This window comes from Ambystoma mexicanum, chromosome 1p (genome assembly GCF_040938575.1).
Source record: "Ambystoma mexicanum isolate Mex_15411 chromosome 1p, UKY_AmexF1_1, whole genome shotgun sequence".
In the NCBI taxonomy this organism is placed as follows: Eukaryota; Metazoa; Chordata; class Amphibia; order Caudata; family Ambystomatidae; genus Ambystoma; species Ambystoma mexicanum.
Window position 1 is genome coordinate 1,240,230,138 of NC_090921.1, and position 22,073 is coordinate 1,240,252,210.

Consider the following 22,073-nt stretch of genomic DNA (forward strand, 5'->3'; position numbering starts at 1 on the left):
ACAGGGTGGTGGAGTTAGCAATCCTTGCTTGGTAGGCGGACGTTGAGGCTACCTTCCTGCCAAACCCGTATAGTCTTTTGCTCTCCTTGTCGGGAGGAGCTTCTGACGACGATAAGGGTGTCCCAGCCCTCTTCCGAGTGTTGGTGACCACTAGGGAGTCTGGTTTAAGATGACCGCTTATATAAAGAGGGTCAGACTGGGCTGCCCGAAAAAGTTTTTCGACTCTGGGGTTGACGGCTCTGGTGAGGTTAGGATTCACCAGGGATGGATCTATTCTACGTTGGATGGATTTAAGGATAGGGATGGTCTGAGCGACCGGCCTCCTCTCTCCCACCAACTCTTCTGCGAAGTCCCTTTCCTCCTGTACACCGTGGGTGTCGATGTGAAAATGTTCTGCTGCGCGAGCGAGAACTTCATTAAGGAGGGGTTGGTTATCAACTGGCGAGTCGGTAACTGGGGCTTCGCTCTCTACCGGGGAATCTACTCTGTAAATTTCCTCATCTTCTACCTCCTCCAGGTCCTCATCCTCCGCATAGTATTCAGACCCGGTTCGTTCCTCCATAATTGAAAACTCCTGGTCCCCTTCAGGGAAAGGTTGTCCTTGGTATCTGGGGTGAGAAGTAGAGTATGGAGTAGAGTAAGGCTGCACCTCGAAGGGGTCAGGTCTTTCGACCCGGGCCTTTTTACTTAGGGGGATAGGATCAGAGGAGCCTGAGGGTGTGGCCCCTTGAGGGTCATACGAAAGGAAATGCTCTGGGTTTTTGTCATAAAAATCCGCTAAGGAAGACATTCTTGACATGACCCTGTCTATGTCCTCACTGGACCATTCTTTGGAACAGGGTATGAGTTTAGTAGGCAACTTAGAGGATTTATCAAGGGTACCCTTGCTGGATGTTGCTGTCCCAGTAGATTTATGTTTATCTGTCTGCTTGGGGTGGAAGGATGGTCTTACAGGAGTGGAAGGCTGAGCTTTCCGCTGTTTCCCTCCCTCCCCGTGCGTGGAAAAATGTTTTCCCTGCCCCTTAGAGGCCCCAGAGACCTTCGACGCCTGGCGCCGAGGGTCTGGAGAGGTATTTTGTTTCGAGCGTGGGGCCTCGCTGGTGTTAACTGCGCTCTCGGTCTCTTGGAGCGCGGCCTGGGGGTGGAAGTCGTCTTCGTCTTCTGACGATGGAACTTCCGTTAATCTAGGGAGCGAGGCACTCTTGGCAAGAGTGGATGATTGCCTTGCGTCATGAGGCGATCTCGATCGAGAGCGCCCAGAGGACACCGAGTCGGACCGTTCTATCCGTGCCTCTTTCCGAGAAGTCGACGTCGTCGAGGTTCGGTTGGACTTAGTGTGCTTAGTGTGTGTAGGTGTAGCGCTTGCGTCGCCGGGGGTCTTCCCCATAGCCACCCTGCCGGGCAACCTTCCGAGGTCGGGGACCTGCGCTCGGCAGTCTTTCGACGACGTAATGCCCTCGCCGTCCGAAAGTACTGCGTCGCTGAAGGCGCCCTCCGCTGCCATGGCTGCCTGCCTGGCGTGGTGGGCCCAACGCTTTGTCGAACGGTCCTTAAGTGTCTTAGGTTTAAACCTACTACACGCTCTGCAGTTCGCTTCGGGGTGGTCCCTCGGCAAGCAGAGATTGCACGTGGCGTGCCCGTCGACCCAAGGGTATTTGCGATTGCACTTGGGGCAGAATTGGAAAGGGGTACCCTCCATACGCACCTTGAGGCAGCGGGCTGATAAGTGTAGGAAATATATAAGGTGTACCTATATACCAAGAGTGAAGAGTATGTACCACCCCCCACTCTCCCTACTTGCAGGGCCGAGGCCAGCGGCCTACTAGGCCCAGATCCGTCGTGCAGCAGCCGACGGTCGATGTCTTCTCCAGCCGTCGTCGAGATCGATGGTCGACGTTGGGGTGGGGAAGGATGTCAATAAATAATTTTAAATTGCAATATAATAGCAAAAGTATGGCTAAGGCCAGGGGACTCCGCAAGATGCTTCCGACCAGTATGGCGGAAAAAAACAATCTGAGGATCCCAGACGCGTGAGGGATCTTGGGTACAGTGGACGTCACACTAGGGATAGTATTACTGGCACGCCTGTGTCGACGCCCATTTTCGAGTTTCGAAAAACAAACTGTAATACTCTGCAGCTTCCACTAGATGTCGGCCTATGCACAGCATGTGATCTAAGCAGATTCCACAAGCCTCAGAAATATATATATATATATATATATATATATATATATATATATATATATATATATATATATATATATATATATATATATATATATATGTGTGTGTGTGTAAAAGCAAACGCGAGGTCAGGTAAAGGATTTGCGAGCACAGGTCCTGCCTCAAAAACACAATGGAGGACAAACCAATAGTGGCCCACTTCGTTCAAAAGCAACACAAACACACAGAACTGAGATGGTGCGTTATCCAAACCAGTGATGCCAAAGCCAGAGGGGAGGAGGGGGGGGAGATTTAGAACTGAGAAAAGTAAAGCAAAAATTGATACACCTCGGTTTGAATGTGTCCATAGAGTGGAATTTGTTTTTCTGAAAGTAGACCCTAATGCGAAACTAACCTCCAAAGGAGAGTGACCTGTGTTTTGTTTTGCAATTTTGTTGTTCAACTTGGTTATGCTAGAAGCACTGCTAGAAGCACTTTAAGTGGTAAATGTGAAAGATCAAACTAAGATGTGTCCTTTGACCTACTACGTAACAAAGCACACAATGGTTCATGGAATGTTAACTGCCAGTTATGCTTTAATCAGTGGCAGCGTTTGCAAAAAACTGAATTTAATGACCAACTGTCGCACCTTACAAAACACAGGCTGGGGCCCAACACAATTGTAGTACTGCATTCAGTAACGAATCCCCACACTATGAGAAGAGGAGAGACATGTCACGCACCCTCAATACATTGGGCGGGTGCAGCAGTAGACACTACTCCCTTTAATCCCATGAGACGGCACTAATCGCGCGCATGATTCACGGTTGCGTAGATACGACCGAAGTGCATACAAGAACACGCATGAGCACAGTCATTGACACAGCGAGCTGCAGCCCAAAGCGCCGCATCAGAGCAGTCTCCAGTCTACACGGTAGAGACGCTAAGCAGGCACAAGAGGGAGCACTCTATATACCAGGTTTAGCAACTCATGGTGTTGAGCCTCACACACCATTTTTGTCACGTAGCTACCAAGCACGTACACAGCTCTGGGCAGATCAGAGTAACGGATCTAATGTAAATGTAACTACCACTGCCAATATGGTTTTTCTCACGAAATGGACTGCCTATAGCTCATTCGAGAGACTCACGTTACGGGCACAAGTAGTTTTCCACCACCGCCATAAATGGCTTTCTATGCACATAAAATAGAGGTTTTTGACAATACAGCCAGATAATTATCTTCTACTGCTACCTAGAAGAAGACCAGACACTAGTCATACAGGATCCAGTAATAGAAAGCGCACAGAAGGCGCCTTAAGTGAAGAACTCGATAATTCTTCTCCACACCTGTGACACTGGAAAGCAATGGCTCAGGTAGGATCATGTACAGCAAACTGCTCAGGCACCACTGTCCCTGTAGAGATACACCCACGTTCTAATTTTAACCTTCTTACCTTTAGATGTTCCAACTTTGGGATACATCAGTGACACTACTCAGTCCACTTCAACAGTCCTGAAGAGGGCACTAGGATACCAGCCACCCACTATGTGCCAGAAACACATTTAGTGTCCAGTAGACGGATGTTAGGTCATGACGACCACATTTTAAGTCACTTTTCGTACTAACCCACACTGTGCAAAAAACTGAAAGCAAAGAGTCAATGTATGAGGTTTTTTAGATGCCTTACAGTGTATATCCCCGGCAACTACGGGCGGGAAAAAGGTTTTGATAATAGCCCTGTTATGCTATTTTTAAATCACAGGAAAAATTTAAATTGTCAATGTGTTACATGCATATTGGGTGCTCTCGTACAGACCACATGCGATTTGTTAAACGTGTGCTGGTCCATTCCCGGCAAGTGTCAAATAGGTATGTCCCCGTTTTCCTAAAATTGTTATATTCCCTCAGGACATAGGCCCCCCCTTCATCAAAAAAAGAAAACCCCTATATATTGCAAACGTACAGTACAGCCAATCACACACCCACCACAACCTACTGACATCACAAGTACTGCTTACAGACAAACTAGACCCACAAGTGCAGACATTTTGTAAAAACAAATCTAAATGAAATGCACATCTAGTATATAACTTCAAAGCACTAGAACATACTTCTCATTCTAAAACACAATTTACTATGTTTTTATTTTTTAGTTTCGTAAGAAACTAAAAAAATATTCATAAAATCACATTACATTTTAAACACCAAATCTAAAACATCTACTATCATGATACATAACGCAATATATAAAACATTCTTTTACTACTATTTTACTAAGTGTACAATTTCCACAGAATGATTTCCATCTTGAATGGTAACTGTACCATATACCAGTACATCTGATCTAACATTCTTAAAAACACTGCAAAACTCATAATATAGAATATAATCTATACTATTAAAATCTGAGACACAACTAAAAACAATAAACTAGTGTAGTTCCAACTTCAGTTTAATTCTACTGGGTTGAGATGCATGCAACGTTGCATCTGGTAACAGTCTCTTTTTGGCAATTTCCCACAACTGGTAACCTTTTGGTTGTCTGTATTCAGACAATATACCCAAAAATAGAATTACTCTTGAGTAGTCGTAGACACAAAGGATCATAATTGAGTCAGACAAGTATTGCCCGTGGTCACACATTCAGTCAAGATATGCCTTGGTGTCTCAATATATTCAGGTATTTTACAGAGACAGCAATATATTTCACTTAGGTGAATGCCCAATTCTAGACCCACTAAAGCCAGTACTTGGAGCTGATTTGTCCGCAGCCTCAACCTAAAGGCACAGACCTTCAAACATGGGCATGGTCTGATATACAATTGCAGTTTAAGATAACTATGAGATACCCCCTCCATAGAGATATGGCTACTCGGGTTCTCCACATGTAATTGTCCACCTAGTCCCATTGCTTTATTTTTAAAATGTTTGCAATTACAAGTTGCAGTGTCATAGGAAGAGCCCCTGGAAAACTGGCTGCCAACCTATGATCAAAAAGGGCGTTAACCAAACATTCAAAACTGTCTTTTGAAGATATGGCAGCTGCCATTTTGGAAGTAAAAAGGTTTGACACATTCACTACATAGTAGAAATTCAGCCCAAGAGTCCAAAAAGATGTGTTTTGGGTGGGAATTCACTTAGCGATGGGTGAGAGATCCATAAGCCACACTCCATAAATCCGCCCTCATGTCAACCTGCAATGAAAAGCATTACAAACCTACATTAAAAGCCTCCATTTCAAACTCTCAAAGTCTTATTTTAATGACAATAGTCAGCTTTATAGGTAGCGTTTTCAGCACCACCTACTTATCTGGGGCGTGTGGTCTCCAGGGTTGGTTAGTTTTCTGGTATTGGGTTAAAACCAATGTCCTCCGACACTCCGTGGCTTGTGCTTCAATGCAGTTAGAATTTTGGTAAAGCATGCTATAGCCCGAGGGCATTGAGGCGCAATTATATTCCAAGGGCAGGTTCCCTCCTTGGTTGTTTACGTCCCTGGTCAAATCTTCCAACAGTGGCATCTGCCTTGCTATGGTTGTGCTATGCCTCCATTTTGGATTTTTGATAAGTTCCAGGGGCGGTTGACCTCCGGGGTGGCTTTATTTCCTTTGATCAGTGGTAGGGCAGTGTGCTGCAAAGTGGGGTCTGCCTTGCTGTGGTTGAAGCCTTGGATTGCAGTATATGCCAGGGGCGGGGCCCTCCAAGGTTGGTTTCTTTCCTTGTCTCGGCTTAAGTCGTTATGCTCAGACCCACAGAAGTGTCTGTTGTTGTGCCTCTCAGTTTTGGGTTTAGGATATGTTCCAAAGGCAGATTTTGTGTTGGTTACTTTCTCAGGTTAGGCGCTCCGATCCACATGGCATCTGCTGTGGTGTGGTGCCATTTGGTGTTGTAGAGACTGGTGCCCTCCTGGTGTTGGTAGAGACTGGTGCCCTCCTGGTGTTGGGTTAAGTTGTTGTATTGCAAAACAGTGACATCAACCACGTTGGTAGAGAGTCAAATTCAAGTTTGTCTACGCTCAAGGCTAAATACAAAGCAAAGTTATCTTGATTATTACAGTTAGAGTCTGGCTGAATGCAGTACAAATTCAAGTGTGGCTAAACTAAGCAGCAATGTTACCTCGTCGGTATTAGTGTGGCCAACTTCATTATCTAGCCCAGTTGTAGAGTGGCAAAGTTCAAAAGCATTGTTGCCTAATTTGGTACGTTTGTGGTGTAGTTGTTCAAAGGTCGGCAGGACTCTGCATAGGGGCAAGATTCAAAGGGCAGCAGGCCTCAGCACAATTTCAGAGCGCAACAAGACTCAATACATTGGCAAAAACGTTAAAGGGCAGCAACAGGCATACTTCAGAGCACAGAAGGAATATAAACAGTGGCAAGCTTCAGAGCACAATACTCAGTGGCAGAATGCAAAGGGCAAGTAGTGGTAGGATCTGGTGAGCACAACACTGGCTGTGCACTAACGTTCTTACCACCTTACCTGAAGGTTGCTGTAGGCTGCTTTTCAAGGCATCCAGGCAAACAGATGTAGGTGCAGGTGCCCTTTGTCTCGGCCCTTACCCAGCTGCTTGGGCAAGGCTGCCATGGGGCTCTCGCTAAAAGCAGAGTGTCCTGGAAGCTACAGCGCCTTGGTGCCATCAGGTCTTTGTTGCACTTTATAAATCCCCATACAATACATCCAATTCGGGAGGGGGGAGGGGGGGCTTGGGGGCACGGATGCCCAACAATGAGCACAGGCAGCGTGCTGAAAAGTTAGCAAGGTACTGTGAGCCACAGCAGTCACAGGCCTTACCAGCTGCCTGGAAGGAGGGTCTTTTCGTTCACTCGAGTAACGCTGCAAAAGCAAGTATGAACCATTCTAGAAACTGGAGGGGTTGTGGGTGAAAGTGGGAGAAAATACAATCCAGTTGGAGCAAGCACATTTGGCAACAAAGATGGGATTTTTTTTTTTAAGCGTGAAACAACCAGCATAAACATTAAGAGACGAGCTCAATATTGAGGTCAACTGGCAATCCTATCACCAGTTCACACAAAAAGGTTCTTATGCAAGACCGTATTCTTAACAGAACCTTTTAAAATATTTAAATAGCAAACGGTTGAGTTTCCTAGAACAGCCCTGTAACCTCCCGCAATGGCGTACACAGTTTTAAACCTGCAAGTTGACATGTAGGGGTCCAGCGCACAATATTGTGCAAATCCAAGGGCGACTAAAATCTGTCACTCCATGCTGCCTTACCACGGTAATTCTGGTAGCAGTTCCTGGACTGGTTAATGTTTGGGAAGCGGGCATCGAAGGGTGCAGTTCTGAAGTTGTCAATCTTGTTGCGCATTTCGTCTGCCATTTTTTAACCTAAAACGACAATTGCAGAATATTACTTTAGAATTAGAACAGCTGCATGATAGAAATCAATTGGAAACAGGGTAGTGTTGTGCATTTACAGTCACATTATTGCACATCAAAATAATTAGAGCCATGGCAAGAAGGCATTACTCTTTTTTTTTTTTAAGTCTTTTGTACCGAGACGCAATGCCATTTTTATTTTATGTGGACAGACCCTTGAAAACGGATCATTGTAGACTTGCACGGCAACCAATAGCCTTGCCTGGTGTGAATTTGCACACAATTGAGTATAAGAGTTGAAAGCAGTGACACTGCTGCATTTGTTATGCGGATCAAATCTATTGCAATGGGTTGCTTGTAAATGTGTGCGTCACTTGTCAAGAGACCATGCGTGGCAGCACAATATACTGTGCGTTCGTAAATTAAGATCAGTGCTGTGGCAACTTCTTGATGTAGCGGAGAAATATATGCTTCTCTTGCTCTGCACCCCTACACAGGAATGAAAGGCTGATACTATCGAGGTGATCCGTGCTATTAATTGTTTGTGAAGTGCTAGCAGCAGTTACCGTCTGCTCTACACATTGCAAATCGATCTATTCGAATAAATAAAATAAAGAAATACAATCGGCTAAGGATTGTGCAAAACAGTCTGAAAGCTCTGTAATAACATTATTGCTCAGGAAATTGGTACTGTATTTCACTTGGGAAGGACAAGAGACTGAAAAAAAGCCCCTCAGGATTCAAAGCAGCAGGCCAAGGGTTACCAGGATGAAGGTCTGCGGTGGCTCCCTTAGTCCATTTTGCTTCAATGCCCATTTTAACATGTAGTGTTCTTGCATGGTAAGCTTCTCTAAATGCAGGTTGTAATTAGTAGTCTTAATCATTCCAGGCGGCAAAGACCATATGGCATTTCGATACCACATATAGGCTTCCAAGAAAAACAATCATACAACCCCCCCACCCCCGCCCCTCCAAAGCATCATGTAGCATTCAAAGCCCTTCCTTCCACTCACTGCCTCCATACAGCATGGTACTCAAATGGGTTTGATATATACATATATACACACACAGCTTTTCTAGATGGCCTCGGCATAATTCAAACGTTAAACATGTCAGTCAACAACCGGTTTCAGAATTTTGGGCCCACAGAACAGTTTGGTGTCCTTAAACAAAAAAGCAGTTAACCCAAACAGCACAAAAGTAGTCAGCAGGCCCATCTTTCTTAAAGACTCCTCGGGAGCGGTAATCCTCACCCCAGGGCAATGGTCTTTAACCCTAGTTGAAGCTGGTATTCTCCAAGTCCCCCTCAGGGTAAAGTCATGTAGCTCCACCTACAGAGTTCCAAAACCCAAACGTCCCCCAAATATGCGATTAGAAGAATAGCTTCCTGGAATATATTAGGGAAAAGAGGTGAAATCTCAAGCATTTGGGGGTTAATCTTCTTACTTATGCAAGAAAAAACATTGTACAAGTTTGCCCGTAATATGCCTCTGGGGTACAAAGTCTCCCTGGGGCACTAGCAAGAATAGAGTAATCACTGTGTGTCCGAACTTTAGAGGGCTTTTCCACAGTTGAACAGCCAGGAGAAAAGCCTTCCATGACTAGCACACCACAGCCAGTTTCCCCACCAATAGAAGTGGCATGGCCGTTTTTATTGTTCCAATTTTGAACTGTAATAATGGCTGTTAGAAAAAGTATAATTACTTCTGCCTTGCCTGGGTGAGAGAAAAAGTATAATTACTTCTGCCTTGCCTGGGTGAGAGGGGTTGAGGCAATTCCCAATACAGCCCCTCTCTCACACACGCAAGGCCATAAATTAGTCATTTTTCTGATTTGTGAAGGGTGTTCAGTGGGTATATCGAAGGGGGGGCAGAAATACTGGTAAACTTTGCTCAGCGCCCCCCCCCCAAAATTCAAGGTCCCAGCTCAATGAGAGGTCAGCTTACATTTAACCTCTCCACCCAACTCTTCATCGTGATGCTCTACACCCAAGAGATTAGCATCCAACACGGTCACAGGCCAGGTATACCCTCTAGCTCCAAAATACCCTTTGAAATAAATCAGTTGCCCCCCAAATTGAGGTTCACTGGTGTGCTCCCAGAAGACCATTTAACACAAGCCTCAAATGTGGCACTGGTGACAAGCCATTGAGTAGTGATCTTTGACCCTGGGCAAATTGATAACTGATGGGGTGATAACTGAAATCAGGGGCTGGAGCAACCCACTAGGTCCCAAAAAGGTGGGTCCCTTGAGTTTTGCCTTTGGCAGAATCCCTTTGTGAAGCCTACCAAAACTCCAGTGTGTCTGCTGAGTCAGGAATTGAGGGAGGAGCCTGAAACTTCAGGCCTTCGAGGGTATGCCTGGCTGGAACCAATTTGAACTGGGCAGCTGGCTGTCCTGCAAGTAACAGCAAGTAGCACCCCTACATTAAATCTTCCAATCCTTTTGGCTTTGTTTCCCTCCAAAACCCAACTGAAGAACTCTCTTCTAGTAAGGAAAAGGCTACCTGAAATTATAATAGCTACTGTTGCTTTCTTGTTTAATAATGCCCTTTACATTCTTGAATGTACTTAACAGGGTTAATTAAGTGCTTTTACTTACCTGACAGATGTCACTTCGTGTGTGGAAAGGAAAAGTGCATTTACTCACCAGCTTCATTTCTCCTTATTATCCCGGTGACCGTTTGATGTTAGTGTATTCCTTTAGTTTCCAATTACCTTATATGTGTAAATATATAGAATAAAATAGAACTAAGCGTGTGCATGTTTCTTTGGATCCGTTATGTTTCTGTGTATTGATTTACAGCTCATTACTGCCTCCTCCTAAAATGAGCCTGGCTGCTCTGGCACTCTACCAACCCTGGGTAGTACAGGCCTATATTAGAAGTTTGGACCCCGATACGAACGAAGAGTTGAATCCCAATTGGACTACAAGAAGGTACATGCATTTAAAATGAAAAACAGATAAGTACAGTAAAGTCATGATTCAAATGAAGACGCAGAAGTATTCTGCTCATCGCTTTATATCTCCGAGTAGCAAACAAAAATGCTTTCAAACAAAAAATTAAAAACTCTATATAGTTTAAATTTAAATGCATGATGGACTGCTAACCCAATAATCCACCTTGTACTTATGCTGAGCATTGCTTCAATGCTCAGCATAACATCGTAAAGCTAGTCTAAACTGCCAACTGAACCACGATTGTTCAACTCTGTAGTGGTAGATTTCTTCCCCAACCTCTTTCGATGCTGCTGGCTTTGCTCCGAACCTGCAAGGGCAGACAGACCGTATTCTCAGTAATACTGGGCAGGCAATTGCAAGTTAGCTGCACCCTACCCTATTGCTAACCTAGCAATGCAGCTTATGGTTTCGCCGGTATACCTCACCTATTGCGCCTGCTTTCACACTGAGCGATGTGCAGGTGGGATAATACTGCCTTTGTGTCTTTAATAGATTCATGGCTTTCCTGTACATTAGTATGGAAAATTGGTATTCTATGTCAAGACGGAGGAATGCATTATGCTTGTTTAAAGCTTACTGCGAAATGAGGCTGCCAGGTCGATCAGTTTAAAATACTGAATCATTCGACCAGCCAGCAGGTTTAACAATTTATTTATATTTGTAAAGCGCACAAGCAGCCCGCAGGCATCAAGGCACAGTTGCAAAGATTGTCTTATATGCACATATTTATCTTAGTTACGCAGAAATAATTAGCTCTTGGTTACATTGAGCTTACAAAACGGTGTTGCATTAGTTACAAGTGGAGAAATTGGTACAGGAGAACGCACTAGCTTGTGGTTATAGAGTGCATCAGTCAGGCGAGCTGAAGGAGGGCTCAGGTGAACCGCAGGGTTTTGATTAGTTTCCTGAATGCCAGGTGAGATAGTGTTCCTAGCATGTGGAGGGAGGGCATTCCAGTGTGCTGCTGCCAGAACTGGAAAGCTAGATCCTCATGCTCACGCTCTTGTTTTAGGAACGTATATCCTGTTAGAATAGGCTGTTCAAATGGGTCTCTTAGGTTCTTGCTTAACAACCCTTTCCACCAGGTATTGGGGTGTCTGTTTGTGGAAGCATTTGAGAGTTATGGCCAGGGCTTTAAAAGCTATCCTCTCCATGAAGGAGAGCCAATGGACTTTGTGTCAGAGATGTGTTCCCTTTTGGAGATGCCAGTGGCTGCCCAAAGGGCGTTATTCTCGATGTAGTTGAGGTTTTTATTGGAAGTCCCTAGGAAAAGGGCATTACAATAGTCTAATCTTGATCCAGTTATTGCTCTTGCAATGCTAAGACAGTTAGGCTTCGATATGCTCTTACAGCATTAATGAGTTTGGAATGATATGCAGAGGTCGAGGCAATGGCATTGACCTGCCTGTTCATTGAGAGGTCCGAGTCTAGGTAGACTCCCAGGGTTTTTACAGTCTGCAGTACTGGGATTGACGAGTGGTCAATAGTAAAGGAGCTGTATTGTTTATCCAGCTTCTTAAGTGTGGCTGGTGAACCAATTATCAGACGCTCGGTTTTATCCTCATTGAGGCATAACCTGTTTTCTGCCATCCACGTTTGAATTGTGGAGTAGATTGACTCAAGGGTAGCCTTATCAGCTTCGTAGTCACCTGTAAGGGGAAATGAGGACCCGTGTGTCATCAGCATAGTTGGTATATATGATGTCCAGGATCTGAACAGTGTCCTGGTGAACAGTTTATAGAGAGTGGGGGAAATGCAGGAACCCTGAGGGACTCCACATTTGATGAGGTTTGGGTGTGCACAGGCTGAGTCGGAAAAGACTTTCATGACCCTTTCCTGAGGAAACTAGGTGATCCAAGCTATGGCTGTAGGGGAGAAGTTAGCGGCAGTGGAGAGGTGGTGACAAGAGTATTGTGATCCACCAGGTCGAAAGCTGCGGATAAATCCGGGAGCAGAAGGAGCGCGGGTTTGCCCGCATCTCTCAAGTCGTCCATTCGAGAGTCTACGAGAGCAGTTTGTGCTCTGCCCCGGGCGGAATCCTGACTGCCTGAGACCAAGCACCTTGTTGGTTTCCAAAAACTTCTGGATTTGCAAGTATGCTGTTTTGTCCAGAATTTTTAGGAGAAAAGGGACTGTCGTGATAGGTCTATAATTCCCTGGGGCAGTTGGGTCCAAGGTAGTTTTTTTTATGAGGGCGTACCCATGCTTCCTTGAGACTGGTGGGGACGCAGCCTGTTTGGAAGGATGCATTGATGAATGTAGTGAGAAAGGGGGCAAGCACAAGATTTAATAAGTTGAGCTGGTCGGGCATCCCCCTTGCAGGCGGATGGTTTGGTTGAATTCAGGAGAGCAATAACCTCTTGTTCGCTCATAGCATTAAACTCAAAGGATGGGGCGTTATTGCTGGTCATAGTCTGTGCCAAGGTTATCTGGTTACTAAGGGCTTGTTGATGGGCTAGAATTTTGTTCTGGAGCAAGGTAAATTAGTCCAGCATGGCTGTTTGGATTTGGTTGCACCACTTTTCATCCTTGTGGAGCGTTAGTGGGCGTTTCCAATTCCCTAAGATGGCAAAAATTTTCTTCGTATCATTTAGCATTTGCAATTCTTGAATTGAAGGAAGAGGCTTTTGCTGTAATGGTTGCCGTTTTGTATTCTTTAGATATGGTTTTGAGGGTAGACTTTGTGACATTGGGGGCTGCTTTCCAGTGGGAAAGTGCTGCCCTTTTCTTTGCTCTAAGGTTGGAAAACCAGGCAGTAGAGTACTTAGCTCGTTTGGCCTTTTTCAGGGCGAGAGGTGCAATAGCTTCCACTGCCTGAGAGATTGTGGTAAATGCTACAGCAAGAATTTCTGGGTCATTAGTGCTGGGGGCCTGGAGGCGCTACCAATAGGTAAGGCGTGAGCCTGTTGCCGGTTACTTCTGGCCCCAGCGGCAGGCAGTGGGGGGGGGGGAGGGGGCTTGTTTCAGTTGGTCCCTAGAGACCTTGATTTCAAACAAAACGGAGTGGTCGGACCAGGGGATGGGAGAGACATCAGCGATACTGATTGAGCAGCCATGGTGGGCAACCCAGTCTAGGGTGGAACCTTTGCTCTGGGTGGTTACTTCGATGGCCTGAGGGAAGCCTAGTGTGGATAGTGCTTTGCTGAGGGAGGCTGCCTGGGTATATGGGTTGTTGAAGCCCAGATTCAGGTCTCCTAGGAGAATGGATTGGGAGGTTTTCTTCAGATTGTCTGAGAGGGCATTTATTAATGTCCCTTTAAAGTCTAATACTAGGCCTAGCGGTCTGTAGATGATATGGCGCTCAAGGGTACAGTTGGCGAGACCCCAACTTTGAGGGGGAGGTAGTCACAGGTGGGGCCAAGAACCCCTTCCATCTGTAATGGCAATATGATTTTTAGCAATCAAAGCTACGCCTCCCCTTTATGGAGTAGGCGGTCCTGTATAAAGATATTGTAGCCTGCTGGGAAGGCCAGGCTGAGGGCTGGACCAGATGAGTCAGAGCCACGTTTCAGTAATTAAAAAGGTCAATGTCATCACTGAGGTGAAGATCATGATCAAGTGCATGTGCCGGGAGGGAACGTGCATTGATTAGTGCACATCTGAGGGGAGTAGATGGTGTGGCTTTTAGAGAGGGGCTAGGCCTAGGGCTACTCCTTTTGGGTGCTGTGGGCACTACAGGCTGTGCAGGAGTACATTTGGGCATATCAGGAGTACATTTGGGCTGATCATGTACAATAGGCAGAGCAGGCTGTGCAGGAATACATTTGGGCATGTCAGGTACAATAGGCAGAACAGGCTGAGCAGGAGTAAATTTGGATATATATTGCTGTGAGTGGTAAAGACTCGGGCAGCAGTGTTCTCTGTGTTACTAGAATTTGTCAGGGGTCAATGGCACCTGGTAGAGGGACTCTTGTGCGGTGACGTTACAGGCCATCACACGCTGCAGGGAGTGTTCATGGTGCTTAGTTTCTAAAAGGGAATTGTGGGGGTTTCAGAGTTTCTCTGGCTGGAAGTTTGGGATGCCGTGTGGGCTCCTGGGGTGTGGTACAAGGCATAGAAGGCCGTTGGGCAGTGGGGCTTCTTACCTCTGAACACCTCAGAGTGATCCAACAGGGTGACGGCATCCGGCAGCATCTGCAAGCAGCTGAGAGCTGCAGAGAGGGTGAATGTCCTACAAAGAAGCTCCTAGCGGAAGGCCTACGAGCTATTACCCCTTGAGCCAAGTGTGCACAACATTACCACTTGTTGCATGAATCATCTTACCCATCCGGCTAGGGTCTCGCTGCCTAGAAAGGCTCATTTAGTGCAATGAAAAACCAACTCTCTCCAGGTTGTCCGAGATTGTCAGTCTTTGCAGCTCCTGACCGGACAAAGTGTAGGCTGCGCTGGATAGGTCACCGTCTTTACTGCAGTCTTGGCCCTCCTTAGGATGGCACACACCTTCAGGGCAGCAACTCCTGCCATCATCTCTAGTGCACCGATATAAGACACATGCTTGTAAGACAACATAAGAGGATCACCACTTTAGCTGCCAGAGCCTTCCTGGACAGTTCGGCTTTATCTGGCAAGCATGAAGGATGACATTTATGTACCACAATAGTGTACACTTTGGAGTCAAGGTATTTCACCTCTTTGAGAAGGCTGAATACAAAGTGCTCCACTACAGGATTCATGGCTAGCTACAATTGCTAACCTGAATATGCCTTGCACTGCCAAGGAAGCCAGACAATTGACTACGTGAATTACAGAGTCACTAGAGGGACGCACATACCATGCCAAACACAAGCTACCCCATTTGGCCTAAGCGGCTCTGTATGACTGCCATTTTGGGGGCCCAGGACTAATCAACAGAGTCCCCTGATAAACCTGGCTTTTGTCAGGTAGCCCTGAAAACAACCCAAGCTCAGCGCTCCATGAAGGACAAGCGGATGTGGGAAACCAACCGATCCGTTAAGATGTCCTGTCAGTGCAGAAGGACTAGCAGGGCATTGGCCGATCTTTCGGGAAGACCAGGAACCACGCCTGCCCTTCTCCAGGCTGTTGTAACCATCACAAGCACGTTTCTATGGCTCTTGTGTCAGTGCCCTTGCAATCTTAGAGAGGGGGTTGAAGGTGTAGGATGTCCGTAAAACACAGGCTTCCAGGAACGAGCTCCGACCAGTACACAAATTGTGGAAATATGGTAGATCAATCTGGATGCAAAGAGATCCGTCCTGCATGGTCACATTAATTGATTCAATCTGGAAAACTGCCCTGTGTAACTACCAGTCGCTGAGGTACCTGGCGTCCGATCCGCCACTGTAGCCGGGCCTGAAGATGCTGTGGTCAGACCCAGATCCCCCTCCAGTCACAGGTAACAGGAATGTTTGGCTAGTCTAGCTAGCATCCTCGAATATGTGCCCCAGAGCAAACACTGAACTATCAGCTCCAAGCAATTGATGGAGCCTTTTTTGTGCAGCAACCATCTTCCCATGGTCGAGCGGTCTGCAGCAGGCAGAGACCTGAAAGATTGCTTTCCTGTTCCAGGGCTTCCAAATGTGTTCCTGAATGGGCCCTTCTAGGTGAAAACCCTCGTCTTTTGCTTGATCAGAAAAGAGGAAGTGTAGGAGCGTACAAGGCAGATTATGGGGCTCCAGTCCGTAGGATTGATAAGGAGAGTCACGCGAGGCTTCAGAGATGGGACAAGTTTAAACTTCAAAAGAGACAGGGAATTGTAGTTCTATGTTTTTATCGTTAGTAAGCATTTGTTATTGGCTGCTCCAGAAAATAAAGAAAAGAAGGCATAATACAAACCTCCAGCAATCTTGAGCTAAAAAATAAGGATAGGTCTCAATGTGTACTCACCACTAGCCATTGGCTAAATCATATTCTTGGCAAGTAAGACATTTTGTACTGCATGCATATGTAGAATTCCCTACCTAGTTTGCCAGACCAAATAGTTCCTGGATATCAACTCAAGCTTTTCAGTTGAAGAATAAGGGGCACATATGTAGCTTAGCATTGTGACGAAGAGCATGGGTCTAATAACTGCTGATGGCACCTGACCAGGAATAGAAGAGGCAAGCAGCCCAAAATGTGTGTGAGGAGGGCGGGGGGTGAAGGAGGAAAACTGAGAACCAGGGGGTCTTCAGGCACTATTCCCATAGTCGATTATCAGGGTAAGGGAGGTCACAGTGCTGCAAGTGGGGAAGTAATGTGGCAAGTCGCTCTGGGGCAGTAAGAGCAGGTGCGTCTCCCTGGCACACCTGTGAGTAGAATGTTTGTGCGAACACTCAAATGACCAATTAAGCCAATGGAATGCAAAGAATTGATGTTTGTATGTGCATTGAAAAACAAATAAACATCGGATGCATCCAAAGCATAGTAACATGAAAAAGGCATGTATTTAGCCTGATTAGATACTTTCTTTGCCCAGCCAACACGTCGAGCAAACTATCTTCTTTGGGCTGTGCTCAACATGTGTAATCAAAGCAATATATCAAAGCAAAAAGCACGAGGAAACACATTCTGCAATTAGTGCAAGGTTAATAATGCAGGTTAAAACATTGCTACATGAAAACAGGGGATCGAATGATCTAATGATATCCTAGTATCTTATGTTGTACACTCGACTAGTCCATGCTACATGGCAACTGTTGAAAGTCTCCAATTATAAGAATCTGAGGCGGGGTGCTTCCCATGCAATTAGGTGGGTGCGACCATAGGTTACATGATGCATTGCCATGTTGGGGCACGCTGGGTGGCAATTGTCCATTGTGTAGTAGTCGGAAACTGGTGGTTAAGTGTGCATGGCATGCAAGAGCATTAGGGAAATGGGAGAGGAATGTCCATACCTGATTTAGTGTAGTATTTGAAGCCTGTATATGTAGTAAAATATGCAACTTAAGTGTTTCCCCAAAGAGAACTCCCAATCGTGAGAGTGCTCTGCCTTCTCAGAGCATCCGCTGCTGTGTTCTCTTCGGCTATGTGAGCTGCAGGGAGACTTGTGCCCAAAACCAAAACTGCACTGCCTCTCTGCACAGTGATAGTGACCCTACACCACCTCTCTTGTAGAGGTAATGTATGGTCACCGTGTGTCACTATCAGGACATTCTTCACCCATATAGAAGGCAGAAAGGACATCAGCGCTTGTCCGATTGCCTTAAAAGGTTGATGTATAGGTTGCACCCCGATAGTTACAAATACCCGATAGTCAAATTGTTGGTGTGGGCTCCCCAACCTGTGAGGGGAGCATCTCCCCCCCCCCCACTATTGTAAATCTCTGGTCACAGCTGCCAAACGTCACCTCCCTCCCCCAACACATTCTCCTCACAGGCCCACCACAGGAGATCCTGCGAGACCTTTATCAGGACATGCAGTAGATGCATCATTTTGCCAGAGAATTGCAACCATCGAGATCTGAGGGCCCACTGAGGAGACCCCATTTTCATTCGGATCTTCGCACCAGAAAAATGCCAGGAGGCCGAAATGCAAGACCAGTAGATGTTGGACACTTTGAAACGTTACAACCATCTGCTGAATATGTGCAACTCAGGTGATAAGATCACCTCCAGCCCCGCCCAAGGAGGCATTCAGGACTGCTCCAATGAATTGAAGCTTCCAAGAAGGTCTCATGTGGTGGTACTTAAAACAGGCAGAAGCAAAGTCTGTGGAGAGAGTGGCAAGTGATGATGATATGATAAAAGCGCTTCAAGGCAAGGGAGGGAACAAGGGAGAATACAATAACATTCTTACAGGCCATGAACAGCAAGGATGTGAAATTAACCATTTTGCTCGCCCTGACGACATTTCAGATAGGTAAGGAAGGGAGGGAGGTGGGGGGGAAAGTGGGAAGGAAATGGAAACTAGGCCTGACAACATTTCTGGTAGATCCGGAGAAAAACAAAAAGGTGAGGGAAGAGGTGTGCAGAAAGGGAGGGGAGGAACAAAACAAGCGACTATCATACTAGGCCTGATGACATTTCAAATAGTGCTGGTAGGGAGGAAAAAACAGTAATGGGAGGGTGGACGAAACAAACAAAGTTGCTATCATATTAGGTCCAGGGACAATTCTGATAGAGTAAGTGCATAGAAGGAAGTAAGGGGAGGAGATAGAAAAAGGGACAAGGGAAAGGAGGAGAGAACAGAGTAAGCAGTCAAAGAGTGGAGAAGCAAGAGTGGAGAGCGAATACAAATGCAGAAGTCAGTAGTAACACATAATGTTGCAAGCCAGGATACAAGATGAAGATGGGAACAGCATGATTCAGGGCCACCACGAGTACAAGATGCAAAGGAAGTCCAGCATGAGAGTTGAGAAAGTGATGCACTGTGAATGAATTAAGTCCATAAGAGTCAAATCCAGCATTGGCCACAAGACGGTGATGATGAAACCAAAATGCATCAGGACAGACTCCTGCAGAAGTAGGCTGGAGGAGGTTGAGGGGAGCAGGGAAGAAGAATCAAGCATAACAGGCAACACCCGTGTGTTAGAAGGGGGGGCCACATCACAGGGGGACTAGAGGGGGTAGGGATGGCCTGTGGGGACGGGGCTAACATGTTGGTGCATGCTTACCTGCTGTCTGGGCAGGGGTTCGGGCCCTGGGTCCTCCTGGTCCAAACAGGAATTGCCCTTTTCTTCATCTGCCCTTCACTTTATATGCCCGGGCGAGAGATGCCCTTGATCTAATAGTTGGAGCAGGAAGGAAGAGGCAGGGCTAAGAAAGTGGGTGGGGATTAGACCAGGTGATCTAGATCCACTTGCACCTGCTCCCCATCTGCAGAGGAAAAGAGGCTGGAGGGCTTCTTAAATAGGGAAAGAGCGGCAAGCAGGAAGGGACCAGGTGGGCGGGGCTTGCCAAGTGGTGAAAAAGAGCAGCAAGCAGGAAGGCACCATGATGCTGAGATGTTCCAGGACCTGCTCAGGAAAACAGTCCCGGATCAGCCAATTATTCAGGTAGGGGTAGATGCAAATCCCCCCCTAGACTTGATGCCACTACCGCCATGAACTTGGTGAAATCCCTTGGGGTAGAGCTGAGCCCGAAAGTCAGAACTCTAAACTGAAAACGAGAACTGTACTTCCTGGGCTTGTGATGGATAAGCACATGAAAGTAAGCATTGTGAAGGTCCAAGGATACCAGCCAATCCTGGAGCTAGAGTGCCTGGAGGATTTGAGAGAGTGACCATCTTGAACTTGTCCTTCCTGAGGAACTCATTCAATCATCTTAAGTCGAACATGGGTCTCAATCCTCCATCCTTCGAGGATCAAAAATAAGGGGAGTACCACCCCTGGTTCTTCTCTGCCACAGGCATCAGCTGTATGGCCCCTTTCTCCAGCAGGATGGCAATCTCCTGCTTGAGGGAGTGGCTCCCTGGTGGGCAATCAGTAGGCCTTCTCAAGAAAGGGAGGCAGTAAACCTGGGCTACAGTTCCCAAAGCCAACACATCGGAAGTAATGCCCCGCCATTCTTCACAATGCCGACTCGCCTGCCTCCCACTACAGTCCTGTGGACCAAGGCCTGAGGTTTTGGAGTTGTTGTGGCGACAGCTGATGGTAAGGAGGCTGTAGTCGTTTTGAGTGGTTGTTCCCCTTGAGGAAATAGTCGCTGGCCTCAGAGTGGCCTGGTCCCCCGTCCTTCCAAATGATGAGTAATGGTGGGCAGTCATAATTTCGAAAAAAAAAAAGTTGACTTTCGTTTTTCTTAATTATATATTTATTTTAGGGGTTCGGGAGTTAAAAAAAAGGGAAAAATTTTAAAAAAAATTAAAAAAAGGGGGGTTGGGGGGAACCCCCCCATTTAAAAAAAAAAAATGCATTGAAAAAAAGTCATTTTTTTCCCGACATTTTTTTTCCCGAAATTTTGACTGTCGACATTTTTGTTGTCGACATTATGACTATAAACCATGAGTAATATCAAAAGGACCGACCTCTCCAGGATTGAGGGGCCGAGTGGGACTACTGCGGCTGGTGAATTGCCACACAAGCCACCTTTCATTGGAGTTTTTCTAATCACTCCTCAGCTTTGCTACCAGAAGGACATGTTTAAAATCTCACCTGAACATCAGGCGTAAATCCAGACTTATGCAGCCAAGCGAACCTGCGTGAAACAATGCTGGCTGCCATCGCTCTGCTAACACCATCAGCAGAATCGCGCCCATTTTGAAGCGACTCACAAATGCCAGCCTTCCCATCTTTAATGATGTTCATAAAACACCTCTTTCTTCACCCTTCTGGGATGGGCTGTGCAGCCACAGCTGAAGGAAAACGTGGCCAGATCACAAGTTGCATTTTTAAAGCCATACTACTGGAGGGAAAAACCCTTGGCCAAGGGGTGAAATCATTTGTCATCGGTTGAATGGTATAGTTGGATACGCAGCAGTCTGGACTACCAATGTTTAAGTCCGGATCCACACAAGGCGGCTTATACTTCCCCCGTAAGATCGTTACTAACCGCAGGGTTAGTCTTTGGGGCTTGGCCAAAAAAAAAAAAAAAAAAAATACAAAAAAATAAAGGGATCTTTCGGAGGACCCTTATCCAAAATATCAGTTAGGTAATCCGGCTCAAAATAAAATGGAGCAGGCCTTCCCCAACCAAGATATTTTGTTACCCTGCCCATAAGCGCCCTGTAAGAGGCATCTGCATGAGCAGAGTGCTCTGGACTAGCAAACTAGGAGAGGTGTCAATGCCACTTCATCCTTCAATGAGTCTACCAGATGTTGCATCTTTGACCATTCTGAAATAAAGAACATTAGGTGTCCCAAATCCCGAGCCAAACGGAGGCTTGTCCCGGACACCCAGTCTTCCGAAGTATTGAGGACATTGAAGAGAGTCAGGTTTGTAAACCGTTGAGCAATACATTGATGTCTTAAATGCCGAAGTACCCGAGACTTGTCGAAGTGATCCCAGGATGAAGGCTAGGCCTCTCGAGGTTTTGCGTCTTTGAAGGGTCTACGGTTGTAGCCTACAATTGCTGTTGAAGCCAACACTTAAGCTCTCAGTGCTTACATTTTATTGCACCAGGGGTGCAGGCTGGGAAAGACCGGTTTATTGTGTTGGTCTTCTGGTATCCAATAATAACGAACATATGTTAACGAATAACGTTTTTAACAAATTATATATATATCCTCCAAAAATATTTTTCATTAATGACACATAGATCCAGTCTTTAACCATTTGATTTTCGTACTTGCATAATCAAATTAAGCTTCTTAGGTTCAGCAGCATTTGCAAAAGATTTTCGAGAGATCTTTACAAAGCGCTTGGGGTGGACTCAAACAGGGAGCCGGTCAGCTGCTAGTAAAAATAATGGCTCTCAAAAACATTTAAAGAAAAAGGAGGCGTTGCTGTCATCTCCTTAGAAATGACTGGACAAGACAGGTTTTGACAAACCCATTGAGGGCAATGAACACAACAGTGCTGAAAGTATTTTGAGAAAAGATTAATTTCACAAACCTTTGTTGGACGCACACCACAGCAAAAGAAGTGATGAAACAAATTATTGAATAGGGGAGTGGCAAATCACAGCGCGTGTAGTGTTAACAGTGATGGATAGGGTACCATCAGTGGGTTTGTGTGCTATAACCTCGGTATAGCCCCTTTTTTCATACAGTCAAAAAAAAAAAGTGACACCACTA

The 22,073-nt window shown here is 46.0% G+C and overlaps 1 protein-coding gene across 2 annotated transcripts in view; it reads right to left on the bottom strand.

Annotated features, from left to right (window-relative positions):
* The window catches only part of LOC138452573 (cytochrome c oxidase subunit 6B1-like), a 73,112-nt gene that overhangs the window by 44,656 nt on the left and 6,383 nt on the right, over positions 1 to 22,073 (bottom strand). For both annotated transcript variants that reach the window (XM_069605004.1, XM_069605006.1), the window contains exon 2: positions 7,397 to 7,510. In XM_069605004.1, the coding sequence (XP_069461105.1) occupies positions 7,397 to 7,502 (106 nt within the window). In that variant the 5' untranslated portion in view covers positions 7,503 to 7,510. The remainder of the gene's footprint in view (positions 1 to 7,396; positions 7,511 to 22,073) is intronic.